The sequence below is a fragment of the Rhipicephalus microplus genome, chromosome 7, assembly GCF_043290135.1.
Source record: "Rhipicephalus microplus isolate Deutch F79 chromosome 7, USDA_Rmic, whole genome shotgun sequence".
In the NCBI taxonomy this organism is placed as follows: Eukaryota; Metazoa; Arthropoda; class Arachnida; order Ixodida; family Ixodidae; genus Rhipicephalus; species Rhipicephalus microplus.
Genome location: NC_134706.1, coordinates 96690744 through 96709855, shown reverse-complemented (window position 1 = coordinate 96709855; position 19112 = coordinate 96690744). Strand labels below are relative to the sequence as shown.

The window sequence follows — 19112 nt, the reverse complement described above, 5'->3', positions numbered from 1 at the left end:
AGATATAGTATTGGAACCCATATATTGCTGCTTTATCCCCCTTTTTTATGAAATACTAGCAAGACTAGATATCTACTGCAATCTGTCTTAATTGTGGGGTAAACGTAAGCGAAGCTTTCTGAACCGGCTGGATGTAATTTCTTTGTATAACTGCTTCAGTATCACTGACAGTTGGACGAGTTGGGGTGGGTTCGTACTTATGAACGGCGCAAAAAAAAACACGGAAGACAAGAAAATGGTAACAGCGTGTTCTCTTTGTCTTGTGTTCTGTGTTTTTTAGTCATCGTAAATGGTGGTTTGTTACTCTCAAGTATTGCTTATGTTTGACAGTCGATGTCTAAAAATAAAAGCAAGACATTCATGTGTGAAGATTAGAATGCATTTCCGCATTTAATTCTTGTGGCATTTATTATTCTATTGAGAAAAATTTCCAAGAATATGGTTGTGGACCACTGTATTGTTTATCTGTGCTGAAGAGTGGCTTCACAAGCAGTCCTGAAATATAGAAAAACAAATTATTAGCTAAGTATCAATACCTGATTATTCATAGTATTTCAATATATTATTTTGCATATCATTATTCATAATTGTTTGTAACGTCACCTGTAAGCTTAATAAGACGCTTTATAACATTCTAGCGCACGCTGTTCAAAAGTTTTGCTTCAATACGCGGCAAATCGTCATCCTCCGCAAAAAAAGTAGGACCAATTTTTAGGTGCTTTGTGCATCTAGTTCTACCTCCATTGCTGATCTTTGAAATAGCATAGTCTCTTTTGCATATTGGTCAACGAGTAACTTTCAAAGAAATGAATGCTCAGTGCAAGTACAAGATGCAGCGTTCCGAGGATTTTCGGGCATTTTTTCTCAAGAATTAGCACGTTTACGAACTGTTCCTCAAAAGCGAAAAAGGCATACCCACAGCTACTGACCGTAGTCGGAATACCTACGGTGACCCATGCTGACGGGTCTTCTCCAAGAGATAGAAAACTTGGGACTCATATAAAGTAGTGACTGAAAGTGAAAGACTGAGGCAATAGCTCAGCCGGTGACCTTCCTCCCCTCATTACTGTCACTCCCCACTTCCTACTCCGGACTATACCATACTTTGAATGACCACGTACAGTAAACACGCTCCCCTCCTTTCTATGCTAATGCCTCCATCACTTCTTTTTGCCAAGCCCTTGCTGTAATATAAAATGCTATGCTATGCTAAATTTTCTACCTTTCCCTTTGCCTAAGCATTGCTCGTCATTACTCACACATTCCTTTCCTACTCTTTGCTATACCATAAACCTGTCTGTCGTATCCTTCACCTATTTCCCTTCTCTCTTGCTTCTTCCTCCTCTGCCCATTACTACTCTTCACCTTCACAGTTTTGAATGAGGCGTGCGTTGGATAATAAGTATTTTCCCTTCCTTTTCCTTTTTCTCGTCCACTACAAAGTATCACTAATATTTCCCCTCTTCTTGCTAATCTACAGTAAGTTCCATTTCGGTTGCATTGGCATAATAGCCCAGCGTTTCGAAGCTAGATGCGCATGGTCAACATGGATGCAAGGCAACGCGGACGTGGCATCCTAGTTCGTCACCAGTTTCAGCAGTTCTATGCATACTAACTTCCAGCTTCAACCGCTTCGTGATCAATATCAAAACCAATTCACGTGGTCTAGTTGCTCTTTCTCAAGCTCTGACTAGCGAAAGCGATTCCTAAATGGAAGTCATATTCTAGAGAATTCAGTAAACTTCGTCACCACTACCTTAGGATGACACACTCCGGACACGAAGCGATGATGTTTTGATGTTTCTGGCAAGCTAAATATATGTAAGTTGGAACGTCACTGCAGGGCATAAATGCCAGAGTACACAGCGTTTACTTGCATTTTAGATGTCGTAGGAGACTTCTTAGTAGCACGGTCCTCGTAGTCTTGAAACAGAGTTACTGTCATTCGGCTCCTTAATCGCAGTCATCACTGCGTGCAACCCTTCGTTAGCTTTACATCAGCACTTTATTGCTAGTTTCGATAGGGTCCAAAATGGCAAGGATAATTAACGCCCTGAAATTGGCGAGTAACATTCTGTTGGCGGGAGTATACCTACCACTTGTGATCTTTAAGTGGGAGTGAAGCAAAAAAGTCATTAGTCATTACTTCCGTGATGGACAATGATAAGCGCAGCTTTACGTTACACGAAGTTTCTTTATTCTTCACGGCTCTATCAAAACCTAAAGCTTGACGAAAACTCTGAAGCTCACTCAAGATCGCTCTTGAAATATACGTATTTTGCACTTCAAAATTTTCATGGATCAGAGTTACTCCGATTCACAACTGTTTTCTTCAAGCGGACTCACTTGTACTCAAACCCACCAAACATGATACTCACCTGGGATCACTCGCACTCAGACTTACGGCTCAATTCGAGTCTGGGTGAGTCCAAATGAGTCTACTCTTGAGTCATTTAACCTAGAATCACCTTTTTATACCATCGTATCAACGCTTGTAGGACCATTGTCTTGTGTTATCGGTAAATTTTCGGCGCCTGTTGTTATAGTAGCTACAAATACGAGTAATAAGTAGTTGGAAACCAGCAAATTGTCATTTCTTACAAGAAATGACATTGAATATACTAGTAGAAAACTTTATTGGAAGAAATTGTTGGAGGGAAGGCTAAAGTACTTTTGTACAGGGTCTACAGCGCTGGTGAAGAAATATTTGAACAATGTATGGACGATACCACTTTAAAATAAATGTGAGGAGACGTGCGTGTTAATATGCATCCCGGAAACATGTATCATAATGCTGAAAACCCTTAGGTACAACCATGGTCGGCGGCAAAGGTGGAACTCACTCAGACTGATCCAGAAAAAATATCTTGAGTTTTGGAATCACTTGTACCTACACTCGCGAAAACTCTCCTGAGCTGGACTCACTCAGACTCACACTCGCAAAGATTTCTTCTACCGGACTCACTAGGACACACATTCACCAAAATATTATTCACCCAGAGTCATACTCAGAGCTTGATCAGTCTTACTGAATCCCAGTGAATTGGCTTATGAGTGACTCGGCCAACCTATCTATGCCCGGGCGCTGTTACATTAACTTGTGCCGGGGAAGACGTGAGGGAAATATTGAGCAGCAGCTGCTGCCACAATATCTCTAAGTGCTTTCGCGTATTGCATATCGGATATTTCTTATTAGATATCGCTTAGTACCAAGAATACACTCCGTAAGTCGGCACGAAAATACTTTGGCACGGAAATGCAATACACTAAAGTTCTTTCGGATATTGCTTAGTACAGAAAGTACTTCCGGTACTTTGGCACGAATGTACAATACCAGAAAGAACTTTTGAATCTACTTATTGAAAAGTGCTTAGTAGCGAAAGTACTTTCGGTGCTTCGGCACGAAAGTGCTTTGACACGAACGTACAATAACCAAAAGTGCTTTCTGATATTAGTTAGTACAGAAAGTACTTTCAGTACTTCCTCACAAAAGTACAATACCTGAAAGTACATTCGGATATTGCTTATTGTATACTGCTTAGTACTAAAGTACTTTCGGCATTTCGGTACAAAAGTACAATACTCGAAAGTACTGTCGGATATTGCTTAGTACCAAAAGTACTTTCAGCACTTCGGCACGAAAGTTCATTGGCATGAAAGTACAATACCCAAAAGTACTTTCAGGTATTACTTAGTACAGAAAGTACTTTTGGTACTTCGGCACGAAAGTACAATACATGAAAGTACATTCGGATATTGCTTATCATATACTGCTTAGTGCTGAAAGTACTTCCGGTATTTCGGCACGAAAGTACAATACTCGAAGTACTTTCAAATATTGCTTAGTACCGAAAGTACTGTCGGCACTTTAGCACGAAAGTGCATTGGCATGATAGTACAATACTCGAAATACTTTCGGATGTTGCTTATCGAATATTGCATAGCACAGAAAATACTTTCGGAACTTTGGCATGAAAGTCCAACACCCGAAAGTACTTTCGGTACTTCGGCCCAAAAATACATTACCCGCAAGTACTTTCGCATATTGCTTAGTACAGAAAGTAATTTCAGTGCTTTTGCGTGAATCTACAACACCTGGAAGTACTTTCGGATATTGCTTATCGGATATTGCTTAGTACAAAAAATACTTTTGGTACTTCGGCACGAAAGTACTTTTTGGATACCGTATATTGCTTAGTACAGAAGTACGTTCGGTACTTTTGTGCCGAAAGCATGAAAGTACATTTATGCTTTACCAGTCAACCGCCAGACTTGCGCGCAATGCGCAGCCCAGTCACGGCAAGAGCTTGAAAAGCGGCCTCTGAGAGCATTTTCTTCGCTGCGTTTGGGCAACTGCAACTGAACTATCTGGGTATCAACTATGCCATAAACAATCATACTTTTTTGTGCAGTAGGCCAGCATTCGCTATGGTATCCATCGTCCTTCTTCGAAGAATCGCATATTCGCTGCACGCTTCCGAGGAATTTGTGCAATTTTTTTACGCCGTGGCTCACGACGACGACGAATTCTGTCTTAAGTGGGCATGTACCACAGTTAATAGGTGTTCATAAACAAGCTCTAGTAATGATTTGAGGCATTAGATGACCCAATATTTACGCAATGCGCATTGTGTGATGCCTTGTTCTTCGTTCGCTGCTCTAAAACGCTCTAGTACTCATAATAACGTGATTCCTTTCCGGTCATCAGGCCTGCCTAAGGCAAGTTTACAATGAAGTTTCACACAGCGGCATGGCTAAGTGACCCAATACTGGGCTCGCACGCACGAGACTCGGGTTGGAATGCCACTGTGTTCTAAATGGTTTTATTTACTAAATTTTAATCAATCGTGCGAAATTGGTTACGGACACCGGCGGCGGCGGCGGACCACTGCGGCGCCACAAGCGGCCCTAGTGAATTGCTAACAGCTTTCGCGGTAAAGATTGGACGTTCTCTTACTAATGGAAACCATGTTTAGACGTGCCGCCGCAGGCGCTAACGTTCACACTGGCGGCGATGTTGACGCTAGCGCCAATTGAGGCGTTGCGCAGGAAAGTGGTATTTCCTACTGGAACATGACAATCGCTGTTAATAGGCATTGAGAGATTGGAGACTCCGATTAGACGCAGAGACCCGTAGTCTGTTTTTAGTGAACGCGCAGGCTGCCATTTTTAATGTTCAACAACACACGGGAGAAATATTCCACTGGCACTACCTTGGAGATCGATATCCGGTGCCTATATAAAAAGTGGCGCGTAAATGGCCAGAAACTCGCTAGCAGACGCTACCTATGTCGGCGTCAACGTTTACAGATACTTTAACGTTGGTCAGCGCTGTGAGGTGAAAGAGAGGGGTACATTAGGAGAGGAGAGGGTAGGTGGTCATGTGAATTCTCCCCCGTAAACAAAGTCAGCCACTGTAATAGGGCATTTTTCACCAATGAGAAGGTACAGTGAATAGATTCAATTGAAAGACATTCTTTGACGCATATTGCGCGAAATAAAAATTATTTATAATGCAAGAATAGTGGGAGTTTCTGCGCACATATGTCGCTGAGGTAATTTCTCTGTTACGCTATGTTTATTAGTCACAGTGGTTCATTCAGACTTGTTCTTGCTCAGAGGACATTCCCGTCAAAGTGCGGTTGGCGCTGACCTTTTCGGCAATGCTACACTAAAAACTCACTTAGGGCCACTTTCTCCACTTTATCAGATTTCCTTGAGCCGAGCACTTAAACAAAGGCCTTTTTACCGAATGCAAGACTCTTGAGAGGACAAATGAATGTGATAGATAGTGGCAGATTAATAATGGAAGGCAGTACTGTGCACTGATAATCGAAGCTAAACAAATAGACAATTTCGCCAACGCACATGTGTCAGCAGATTCTCGCTTTCTTTGAGCTAAAAAAGAAGTGAATTTTCTGGACATGTTGCGCTGAAGCTGGTCGTCCAGTTGTCGGTGCCCACTGAACTTTTATCGCCTTACTAGTAAACGTGAAAAAAATGCTGTTTGAGTTTTGCGTGGTGTGCCGTATAGCTACGCAAGGGGTGGGAAAGAGAAGTGATGGCAAGTAAAATCGATTTGACGTTTATAGAGGGCGGAAGGAGGCAAGATCGAGCAAACTAGAACCCATATATAAGTAAATAGTGACGATCTAAATGGTTCTTATTCAATTAAAAAGTCAGAAGTAGGTCAGCATTGTGCAAAGGAGTAGCCTTTTCTCCTTTCTTCGCTTTTTTTTTTTCTTTCGCCAGAACCTGCCATGTGTTATGCGGCGTTTTCATGGAATAGATAAAGGTATATGAAAGGAGCCTAACTGAAGTTGATAAAAGAAGAAAGAGAGAAATATCAGCAACGATGTGCACACCGATAAAAAGGAAAGATGAAATAAAGATATTTGATGAAGAAAGATGAAGAAGCAATCCAAACTGGGCTCGTCAGGTGGTGCAACTTCCTAGTCGATTACGCCATTTTGGAACGTCTTACGTTGGACGCTCAAAAGAAGGTGCCATGACGTTGTTTAGTGGGGTGAAGGATAAACAATGTTTCATGAGATGGAAGCGCAGGAAAAAGAGAAGCGAAGAAAAAACTTTCCTTCAAAGATAGCCTAATAAATATGTAAAAGAGCAGATGGACAACGAATCAACTTAGGTATACTTATGGGAATAGCGTTGACTCAAAGCAGCGCGAAACGAACTGAAAGACTCATAATTAAGCAAGTACATGGCTATCTGTGTAAGTGATGTGGCAACAAGGGCGTTCAATGGAAGATAAGGAAGTAGGATAGGACTCATTGAGCAGGAGCGAGAAGGTATCAGGCCAACTTCAAAAGAATTTTTGTTGTTTTATTGGGGGGAAGGGAGAGGGGAAGGGTTTGGCCTTTAAAGGGAGCGCTGATAGTACCTTTACCGCTATCCTCTCTTTATTTCCACTTTCCTGACGTAAAACTGGTGTCAATTTCTTCGTATATGAAATATACTTCGAGGACAAGATTTTCATTGATACGCAAGTTCATACGAAATTTTCAAGTTTTGATAGCAAGAATATAATCGATCATTCATGATTTCGCTACACATAATGCACTCCTATTGGTTCCGTGTAGTAGGAGTTATGAAATAAATTTTGGAATTGCTTCAACGAATATTAGAGAAGGCTGGTACTTAATACGAGGGTTACAGCATTTCGCTCAATATACAGAAAATTACAAATTATATCAGTAAAACGTGTTCGCATTCAGTGTTAGAGTATCAGGTAAAGAGCTTTTTTATGTTTTTCTCTTGAGGAGGGCTACCTACTACTCTGCTTTATGTTGACTACATTTAGCACTTTTTGGTGACTACCACAGGCCGTGAAAGTTTTACAACTCTGTAAACACTATCGACCTTTTTTTTTTGTCGTACAACACTTAAAAGATGTAATATTTATTGGCTTGTTGCTTTTCGAGGGACCTGATATAAAAATACTCACTTGAATGACAACCTTGATGCAGCAGCCGTCCGAACCAAGAGGCGACAAATAATCTCTCAGTCGATCTACTTTAAGATCCGGGTCTATTGGCAATCGTTGAGGAACGTTATTGAAGTCTGACGCGACTGTAAAGTGAGAAGGCAAGTTGCGGAAGAGTACCCTAAAGTGTTGTCCCGCTTCGATTTTTGCTACTTCGACACCATAGAACAGAGTTCCTCTTACGCCAACAAGCATCCTGCAAGAATAACCACATTATCAATATGGCTACATTATGATAGTAGAAATGGCATTATTATTGTAATGGCACTAATATTTTGTATTTTCACGTATCAATTAGCTCATTTCGATAGCGCCATCACTGGCTACATAGTGCATTCAACGTGTTAGGTAACTTTTTTATCGCAAATTGCATCGCTTCATGGATTATTTCGAATAGTTCATCGGATTGAAAATGTGTGTTCTTAGAGCTGCATCTAGGTTCTTTTCAGTGGAAAGGCTAACAACTTCATCAAGGTGTAGGGTGTCGTGGTATTGACAACGAGAGCATTTTTTTTTTTATTTGGAGCTGCATATTGAGGGAAAATAATGTGTAAAGGCTCCAAGTGAACTCTGCGTCCTACTTCGTTACTATTAACAATGTTTTGTAACAAATATTGATGCGTGAAAAAGTTCTTAAGATGTGATTCACAATTTTTCAATTAGGCTTTTGGTCATTGTGCGCATACTTAGGTTTTAATATTTGGTGCAGTAGCATTTTTATAGCCTCACCGCGTTTCACGCGGAAAACTTTATTTTGTATTAGTGAAAGCATCAAAACTTTGCAGTTGCACTAGATAACCTTCTGCGTTCAATGCGTAAGTTACCGTGTTTGATTTCCAGTGCAAGACGGAGACCGCCAGTTTTAAAAAAGCAGAGGGATCGAGTACCCGGCCCTATCACTCGGTTTTTTTTTATGTTCACATAGCCCACGCGAAATCTCGATTAAAATAGGTACGAGTGGGCTTCGTGATAGTGCGACGGCCATATATTGCTTAAATGGTTCGGAGGCACCAACACCCTAAAGGGATCTTGGCAGCATGGTCCCATGCCAATTCAAGTATGGAACTGTCCCTCTTCTTGTAAAACAATAGACCCCAGACAACAGAAGAATAACCAATTCGCTAACAAGGCAGGGATCAATACGCAGATGCATGCTCTTTTTAAGCGTCTTGAGCACCTGGCTAAACGACCATGCTTTCTGCAACGCTTTCCATTTCTGCAACCTCTTTTTTATTACACTAGACGATGGAGCCTACCGTGCACTTCATCATGTCCACATTCGAGAGAGTCATCAACATACCGAATAACTGTGACATCGCGGATTTCTTTTTGGCCGTTATTGTCATAGGAGGTGCAGCGGTGGGCCAACGGGCGGCATTTTCCTGCGTGTCTGGCATCGTTCAATATCGGCGAGCACTCGGGCACGCCCGTTCGATAGGGCAGAACGATGTCAATGGTGTAGCGAAGACGACGGCCGTCAAGAAGGTAAAAAGGAGAAAAGGCAGTGATTGCTTACGTCACGGTAATGCTGGATGGCTAGGGGGGAAAGCAAAATAGTCGTTGCATCATGGAAACATGGTGGTTAGTGGTGCGTGGTAGTAGTGCACGTGGCAGAATGTGAAATCACAGAATTTTCTCAAGGTTTCCTATTAAATATGCAGAGCATATTTCCAGCAAGAATAAGCGAACGCAGATCATTTAGCTTCATATCACGCGTTATACTCTTGCGGCGTCAGTAACCGTCTAGGATTTTAGGAAACACTGAAGCCGTGACTGTCTCCATTGTGCGAACGAGTTTAAGTGAGCCGCCTCTGATTTTCTGCGGTAATCTCATGATTAGAATTCTCGTAGTACCAGTGTGAACAACGACACTAAATAAGTTAGACCACCGCGCAATTTCCGAGAAAAAGATCAGCTTCTCAAATGCCACTTGCAACGTGTAGACCAGAAAACAGCCACCACTTAATTGTGCCAAGCGGGTAACCCAACTCTGGCAATTCTGCCTCAATCACTTACTCCGCCGCATGTCAAGGAATGCAAGCAAAATAAAAATTCTCAAACTTTTACCATCGACCTGAGTCGAGCTAAGCACCACCAAATATGACGTCTACAACCCCTTCTATCCCCGTGACTTCCACCAAAGGTTAGGCCTGGCATGCAAAACGTCTCCGTCTACTTGCCATTGACGTTTCTTTGTTTCCTGATTCATGATTCTGACGAGTACGAAAGAATTAATATACAAAATAACTGTGGCTTCAGGTAACCTAAGTGAAGCATTTTGTGTCGTGTGTGGTTCGCACAACAAGCGTTGAGCATAAGTGCGACACGCTTCCAGCAAACGCGTCCGGTCGCCAACAGCCGGTCGTACTTATCGGCAGTTCTCTAATTCGTTTGCAAGAACACAGAGGTTTGTCCAGTCTTACGCGTTACCTAACCGATATGATGACATGTTTTCTCGCGAATCGCATTTTTATTTATTCAAACTGTCATGTGGATACACACCAGTGCGCTAAAGAAGCCCCGCTGCTCGTTACGCGAAAAAGCATTGAAATACTAGTCATTTTTACCTGCGTATTTGTTGAATGAGGTTACAGTCGACATATAGCCTCTGCGCATATCGCCTTTTGCGAAAAGCTAGAAATGGTTCTGAAATATCGTAGTAACAGCCCGTGAACGGCACTGACTCCTCGTTCCCGTAAACATGCCTTTAGTTACGTTACGAAAGGTCAAAGAAACTTTGCGTTGTTGTCATCACTAATATGTCATTCATTGACGACGGCTTTGTTTTTACTTAATAAACATGCAAATTTTAGTAATATGTTAAGGTCATCACACTCTGGAGTATAAAACCTGCAAAGCTGAAGCCAAACGGTGTATTTGTTGCCTAGTCTTTATACAAAATGCAAACAAAAACGTGGCAGCATAGCAGAGTGCTTACGTACTCTGTGCAGGATTAAAAAGTGGCAACGTTCGTCTCCTGGGTGCTGATTCTTTTTACTACGATTAGTTTAACACCTTCTATGCAGTTATTCAGGCACGCCAGATAGGCACGGTGGTTCTGCCACACTTGGGCTGTCTTGAGCTCAGGTATTCACCAGCTTCTCTTAGACGCTAGGATCTTGCACCATACACTACATGTCACCAAATTTCTGCACCGCAATCCACCATAGCGGTGTATGGTGCGATCTAACACGCCATCAAATAAACATATTTTCAAGAGGGATTGCAAATACTCCACCACCGTAGCAATTAAAATAGCCCCATGTCGGCGTCGTCACAAGTAAACTGTGGAGGTTCTATTTGAAGTTACTCTATTGCGACGTTCGCGATGCCGCGAAATCCCTCAATGTTCCTAAGTTTCGTATTAAAGACCGCAACAGGAAGCGAACTTCATCAATGGTTTTTGGCTGTATCCCATGCCAACAGTAGCAGCTCCTCATTCTCGCGTCGTGTAGCTGATAGAGCAGGGTATAACAAGATGATGTGGTTCAGCTTTTCGGCGTCACCACATCTGCATCACACAAAAGATTAGCCGCATCCCGCCACATGCTTCCGCGCCGCAAGCCAGGCACTGTCGACTCGCAGGCGGAGAATAGGTCAGTGCTCTCGTGCCTCCAGGAAATACTCCGGTTGAAGGGCTGGAGGTATGGCCACTCGCCTCCAGCTGGTCTCTTTCTGTCGACAGAAACAGATGCCGCAGTAGTCGTCGTATAGAGTCTAATGAATTCGCCGCTGTCGTGACCGCAATGTCTACTTTCCGGTTCCCAGCAGTAGGCATCTCTGAGAGAAGCGAGTGCAAAAGCAGAGCTATGGCGCCAGCCCTGATGATGATGAATCTGACCAGTGGCAGGGACATTGTCGGCCCGGATTCATCAGGATGCAGCGGCACTTGATGAAGAGGCCGGGATTCGCACATGATTGCTATTGGAAGCCCACTGCGTTTGAAGGCAACTGCGGTCGCAAGAGTTCAAATTGCATCAAGATTCCTTGCACCAAATGTTTTGTGGCGAGGCCCAATAGGACGATGATCACTTATGACAAAGTCACATCCGCAACGTCCTTCCATCGCGGATGTGACGTGGCCTTCCGTCGTGTAAAACTATCGCTACTGAATAGAAAAGAAAAAAATAAGAAAAATTTCCCCGTTGGGGGACGAACTTCTGACTTCTTGGCACGTTATGCAAAACCCTTTGTGCTTCATCAACTAACACATGGAGGCCAATACATGCTTCTTTACCAGCGCGCCTCATACATCTCCCACATTTTCTATCGCATGGTGCTTCCTGTTTGCGAAGCGGGGTCGGGCCATCGTCTGTTAGCGATGGCTAAAGGTTACGCGGCATTACTATTATTATCACCGATACAAAACGAATCATTCGTCGACGATGCAGTTAAAGCATGGCACTCGAAATCACCGACACGCGACGTTGTCTTTTCCGTTCGGGTCGGTGGGTGAAAGCATGTCGTCGGAGCCATGATGTATCCATATGTAGCAACGGTGTTTCGCGTCTAACTAATCCGTATGCGATAGCGCTGGCAAATGAAGCTGCTAAAGTAAACGCTGCAGCAAGGCAACGATTCAGACGGGCGAATGTCATGCTTTGGGGGTGCGATGCAGAGACCACTAGGACGCAGAACAACTGCGGGCATTCCCGTTTTGAGCTATGAACTTCTTCCTCCTGAATTTCCAGAGTGCAGTGTTGTGGGCTTTGCAAAAACGCTGGTGTACGCTACCCTATTAAAAGGCTGGTGTACGCTACACGCAATGCCGTTACTCTCTCCTAACTGAGGACGCTTTGAAGAACCACGTACCGAGTACCAGTGTTCAGTGTATGCTTGTTGATTTTGTTAGCGCTGGATACACGATACACTCGATCCTTGTATTTGTTCTCAATTCAAGCTACCACAAAAGTAAAATGATGCATATAGTGGTTCATCGGCGTGATGAAGTGCGCGTAGGCGTCAAAGTGGGGGCATCTACGCTAAATGGGGCTGTAGCTATAGCACACACCTATAGACATTGTAAAATCTCTCGTATATCAGTACACAGTAACCTCTATTTGCGTCAAGACACATTCTTTTTCTATTAGCGGTGAAGCTCCCCATAATCACGGCATGCCTGTTGGCCGCGTTTGCATTGCGCTCTGTAGCCTTGATGACGATGATAATCATCATGGACAGCGACAGGCTTGTTCAGTGTATTGCGTCCCGGTGCCCTACGGTGCATTTTGTGGGTTTATAAACAACCAACAACCACTAGGTGGACGTGCACAGACATCGTCTTTTGCAACTCCAGGCTAGATCCCATACCTCAAAAGGGTAATAGGAAAATCAAAACGAAACTCAGACTCAACACAACATACCCTTTGTGGCAAGTAAGCATGGTATATAGGTGTGCACCACTTTGTCACCCATTGTGTGTGTGTGTGGTCAATGTCACGGGTGATTCCCGGTAACACCGAAAGGTTCCGATACTTCGCCCACTCATTTCATTATTCATTTTTAAAGCAACTTTTTGATGCAATCATAAGCGTTGTTTTTTTAGTGGTGAGGCCACAATATTTTGTAAAAATACACAGAACATGGAGTCAATTCAGTGGGCGCACAGGGTACATATGTGGGCAGAGTTTTTATCCACGGCTCTTCAATTTGGTTATGCTGCGCATTCCGGCACCACTGCAGGGTATTCACGGCATGCAACTCGCCCGATATGCCGATGCTATCTGCATCTCGACCCCTGAAAAAAATTTAGGGAACACAAAGGAGGCTTTTCAAGCAGAGGCAAAAGTAGTGGATTACTTCACGAATCACTGCGTCATCCAGCGTGCACAAACAAAGTCTCAGTTTGTTCAACGCAATTCCTGCACTAAGGATAACATAACTACCACCTTCTTCCTAGTACGCGGCTCCGTCCACGTAGCTAGAATATTAGAACATTGGGACTCTTCATACATGATTGGCAATGGGTCTAAGAAACTATTGTCAAGTTCCGGAAGATTGGCAACCGGGACGAATGAAAGTATTATCTTGTCTTGAAGAAAAGAAAAGGGTTACGAAGTAAGAACTTAGTCAGTCTTGCTCACGCTTTTGTAACTAGCCGGATTGTCTGTTCGCTACCCTACCTCTAGTTGCGTAAGTATTATGAAGACAGGGTGAAGGTTGTCTTCAACACAAGTTTGAGTGTGACGCATCAATGCCAGGTATCAAGTTTGAAAGGAAGAAGTCTCCCTCTCTCTTGTAGGCCTCAACAATTTCCAGAAATTTATGTAAGATATAGACGCAAAGTTTGCACAAACAAGATCGAACCAACAGCTACTGGCTTGGTTACACATAAAACAAGATGGCCTTATACACAAGAGGGTCGGCGTACTAGAATTATAGAGTCAAGCCAGTTCAGACCATTGTGGACGCTGCTAAGTTACGGCGGAACCTTCGGAACGGCACTACGGCAACAAACGGTCATTGTGCTGCATAAGTGTGACTGAGCGAAATCTTAGAACATGACATACGAAACCAGTCATTTATCGGAGAATAAAATAGAAGCACTGCTGGTAAGAACCACCATATATTTTTCTGACTATGTCTGAATGTTTCTAGATTCACCTGATGTGTGGTGAATGCAATAATTAGCGGCCACTCGGATCACTCCACATGCCAAACAAACACTGCAAAACTACGGCGCGGATGCAGATCCCAAAACCAGCTTTATGTTTGTGGTTTCTCGACCCCGAGGCCCTCAAGACAACAAAGCCGCTGATGCGGCAGCCCAAAAACTCGACAAAGAGGGGTCTCCTTGTGCTCCTGGTTATCTGAAAGAGCCACGCGCGGAATTTTCTGAACTTTCAAAGAATATATATAATCAAGACCTGTTATTATCACAGCCCTCGCTGGTAGCCAGCCCTATCTGAGCGGCCAAAAAAAGCGCACCGAGAGCAACTTTGCTGCGTCCGGCAGTAATAAAACAACTTGATTCGGCAATCGCTGGCTACTGTTACCATGATGTTCATAGCGACCTAACTCCATGAAGACGGCGTTCACCATAATTACAACGGGCACCTGTGGTTGCCCCATGATGAATGCATAGGTATGAAACACCTAAAGTGAAGTTCGCAGAGCTGCAGTGCTCGCTGCATAAAAGATTTGAGCTCCCTGGGGGGGAAAACAATTTTTCTGAAAATCTAAGCCGCCATAAGAAATTTGATCCTATGAGTCTTAGTTCTGGTTTAGACCTCATTTCGATCCTGGCAATGAATGTTGCGTATCAATAGAGGTGAAACATTTAAGAAGCCTGGTTAACGTGCGATGTGAGAGGAAGTAGGAAACCACCACGTGGCCTAAATACTTGGAGCTTTTCGCGACGGCCTGCCGTATAATTATAAGGTTTTTGGGAGGCCACAGTTATTGTTTGGATCTCTCGTTAGTTTCCCTCGTATACTCACATATCGTTGGAATCCACTCTTAGAAGTGTCGCTCATTAAAGGTAGCATGAATAAGTACTCCGTGAGGTGCAGCGGAGCCTGCAGCACTTCATTTCCTACCCGTGTCTGAATTATCATAACCGTTCCCTACAACGTTCACTGGCTGAGCCATGCCTTTCGCCTTACACTGAAGTTGTGCTGCTTCCTCTGTTGTAGCCTAGGTGGCAGTTCTCCGCTGTCCGGCAAGAAATTCGTATCCCGAATTTGCTGTATCATGCATTATGATATAGCAAATATCCTTTACTGCCACTTGAAATGAGCACTTAATTTCCCTTTGAATTCCATCATGGTCGCGCTTCGGTTGAGCTTCCCTTTTATTGTTCACACTGACCCCAAGGTTTCAGGGCAAGATAGTCCAGTTCTATTACTCACGTTCTGCTTGGATCGACACACATATATAGGACCGCTGTGGTTGAGCCGTTTCTAGCCGGAAATTGCCATAGATTGAGACCTTTTTCCTAAATTTAAGAAAGACAAAAATAAAAAGTGGCAAAGATATATGTTACTTGTTGAAAAACACATTGCGCACTGTAACGAGTTCCTAGCTCTGCTTGTCTTGAAATATACGTTGGAGGCGGAAATGCTGTAGGCCCGTGTGCTCAGATTTGGGTTCACGTTAAAGAACCCCAGGTGGTCTAAATTTTCGGAGCCCTCCACTACGGCGTCTCTCATAATCATATAGTGGTTTTGGGACGTTAAACCCTACATATCAATCAATCAATCAATTGAAATATACGTACTGTTCGAAGGTATTTTGAGAAGGATTAGTCCCGCGTCCAACCATTATATTCCTTTAACAACGTTGTTCATGGAAGCTGCAAAGCGCACACGGTTTGTCTCTTACTAGCTGGCACGTGGAACATTTATAAGAGGTGTGTTTGCGTCCTCGTTTTCGATTCTCATTGAGTAATAACTAGTGGAATGTTTTAGTCAGACTATCCAATGCACTGGCTTTGAAATTTGCAATACTTTGATGGGTTGAATATTTAAATCATGGTCAAAGTCAATGTGGTTACTTTGTTTGACAAGGTGGCTAACAACTGGGGCACTTTTTTAAAAACAATCACTGATTTTCTCGTTAAATAGTGAGAGCATGTTCTTTTACCCGACATTCCATAATTTCGCCACCTAAAAATGCATGAGAAAACTGTCAAGCTCATCGCTACTTTACTCACCAAACAAACGCGTGAGTTTGTTGTATAGTTCAACGCCATAAAACATACTAACTACGGCACGTGAAAGCCTATAGATGATTGGCCACACACGTTAAAATTCGTTCACGCTGTATTGTAGGCACTACCGCACAGCACCAATCGTTCAGGCATTCTCATCACTCCAGCATACAATTGGAACGTTGTTGCCTTGAACGGCCTTAGTGACTCCTGACGATGAAGCATGACATTTCGAATGCCAAATAATATGTTAACACTATGACGTTACGCCTAGAGAGACTGAAGTGAGAACCCGCTGCAGAGGTCTATTGGTCAAGGCACTCGACTGCTGACCCGTAGTTCGCAAATTTCAATCCCGGCCATGGCGGCCGTTTATTGCGTCGATGCGAATAAGTTAGGGTCCTTGGGCTGACATTTGAGCGCTTGTTAAACACCTCAAAGTGTTTGAAATTCTTGGAGTCATACATGACAGTGTCTGTCATATTCGTATCTTGGTTTCAACACTTTACACCCACCATTTATTATGACACTAAAACCGCGTCTTGTGGAACAGCTGGCGCATATTTCTAGTAGACAGTTTGTAGTATCTCAGTAGCAGCTACCGACGGCGTTATGCGTTCAAATAAACGACCATAGTTTACGTAAGCATTACTTCTTTCGAAATTTCATCCAATACTTTGTATTCAATATATATTCTTTATTTGATATTGTTGGCTACTGATATGTGTGGCTAGATTAGAATTCGGTTCGGTAGAAAACTTCACATCTGGAACACCCATTGTGTTCACGAAGAAAGGAGACCTGGAAAAGTTGATCGAAGTACTTCGAAAAGCCGAAATATTCGCATATACAATGCCGATCTACAACAATTTTGCTGAATAATATTTATAAGTCCAGTAGTTGTGACTGCGCACACCATCATCATCATTCACGCTTGAGGTCTCACTATTCACTGACATCTTTCTCGTGACGCTTCTTATGACAGCTACTATACGCGTGGCAATGTCATCACAAAGTTTCTCGTGATTTACCCTCAATTTATCTGATGCGTGGCATGAAACCTTTCCTTTTCGAAGGAATAAAGTACCCTACGAATACACGGCGTATCTGTGTGTCGTTCAAGCTACCTTCACACGCGAGAGCTAAATCCCGCTGCTTCACGGACCGGATAGTCACGTCATTACTTTCATCCGGCGCAGCAGTGAACACGTCGCATGCACACAGCTGGAGCTACGCTCGCGGAATCCTCGTGCATACACTCGACTCCTATGCTTAAGCAGCGCGCTTAGGCGGTCATGCAGGCCACGCGCTCTGAATGAAAACCACACGAAACACATTCGGTCGTTGCCGCAAAACAAAAACATGTGTATCTTAAGCCAGCAGCCTGTTTTCTAGCCACGCCAATCCAACGAATGTTGACAAATCGGACGTTGAATTCTCTCATTCGAGAGCAGACGATCGTCAGACGGCGGGACCGCCATAGCGGTGACAAATTTCCATCCGTGCCACGAGCGGAGGAGAGTCGATGAAGCGAGAACGGCACGTTTTGATGACGTGCACGTCACGTGATGCCCCGTCCGCTGCGAAAATTCCTTCTCCGTTTCCTCGTGTGAATCCATCTTTATAGTGTTTTCATAACTAAGAGCCTCTTCGCATAAGCACTGACTGTTTTAGTAGAGAACTTAAAAACTTTACTTGGGCCCACTTCGGGCGAAAGTAAAGTCAAAAAGCATCATCCATGCGAGTACATAACAATGCCTGACAGACATGACCATAGCACCAGATGCAGTTCTTCTGTCAACGTTTTACACCGTGCAGCGCGAAGTGCAATTTACGGTCAGCTAAACTAATAAATACGATGCTCCATGTGGTTTTCAAACGTGGCTACCCACCCTTCCCTGTACGGACGAGATACCATTATGAAGCTTCTTAGAAAATCACATCGAATGAAATAGATATTGAGAGATGCTACCGTCAAGTTGAGCCATCTCAGGCAAAACAAGTCCCCGTAGATTGGCTGCGCTGATTATTTCTGCCACTGTCGTTCAGCTTTCGCTAGTCAGTTTTGTCCTAACTGCGTCACAGCGACTCAGGCCACCCATACGTCTCTCGCTACATGGGCTGACTCGCACAGGCCTTCCAAACCGGCTTAATCAACAATACGAATGCCGGTTATGCCAGGAAGATCATTCAGGCCGGGTAGACAAGAAGAACACGTAAGAGAAACGACGCTGCAGTAACCTGTAAGGTAGAATACCGTTTCCGCCATACGATACTATCATATGGCGCTCCGTCGTCGCCGAGCTATGACCCCGGATTTCTTACTGTTCTCGTCACGCATGTTCCTCTCATATGTGCGCCTTGCCTCCAAACTGAAGAGGTCACTGTCGTTGTTTTGCACATAACAAATTGGCCGGAACAGAAAACATGGAAATGCTTGACATTGCATCGATTCACACTGGGTAGGCAGCCACTCCATAAACAAGCTAATCTACTCTTACATTCTTTCTATATTTTAATCCTTTGTTCAACTAAATCTTTCACTTTGTACCAGTTTGAATACAAAGCTTACGCCTAAAGCTGTTCCTTGGCGAGCCTTGTGATAATTGCTTTCCAAGTCGGCTCTCTGAATACTTGAAAAGTACATGCCACACTTGTTTTTAAAGCAAATTCTACACTCATTACGAACATTAGCGCAGATTTACTTAATTGAGCTGTATTTTGTTTGTTTCTTGAGTAATGGTGGTAAACTTATTTTAATGTTATCGTGTATACTTACAAATCCAGTCGGAGGAAACTGGCCAAGCCTTGCTTCATCACTGATATGTATTGATAGGATAATATGGTCGCCTCGATAGATGTTCATTTTATATGAAGTTCTCCATTCTGCGAAGGAAACCAAAAACAAAATTGCATGCTCCATTTTACCAACAACACTTCGCTCTGCCCATGAATGCG

The 19112-nt window shown here is 43.4% G+C and overlaps 1 protein-coding gene across 1 annotated transcript in view; it reads right to left on the bottom strand.

The window, feature by feature from the left end:
* Window positions 1-357: 357 nt before the first annotated feature.
* The window catches only part of LOC142767564 (uncharacterized), a 47257-nt gene continuing 28502 nt past the window's right edge, over window positions 358-19112 (bottom strand). Inside the window, exons 5-8 of the mRNA XM_075869490.1 lie at window positions 18934-19040; window positions 15355-15440; window positions 7466-7700; window positions 358-495 (exon numbers count right to left, since the gene is read on the bottom strand). Coding sequence (XP_075725605.1) covers window positions 484-495; window positions 7466-7700; window positions 15355-15440; window positions 18934-19040 — 440 coding nt within the window. The 3' untranslated portion in view covers window positions 358-483. The remainder of the gene's footprint in view (window positions 496-7465; window positions 7701-15354; window positions 15441-18933; window positions 19041-19112) is intronic.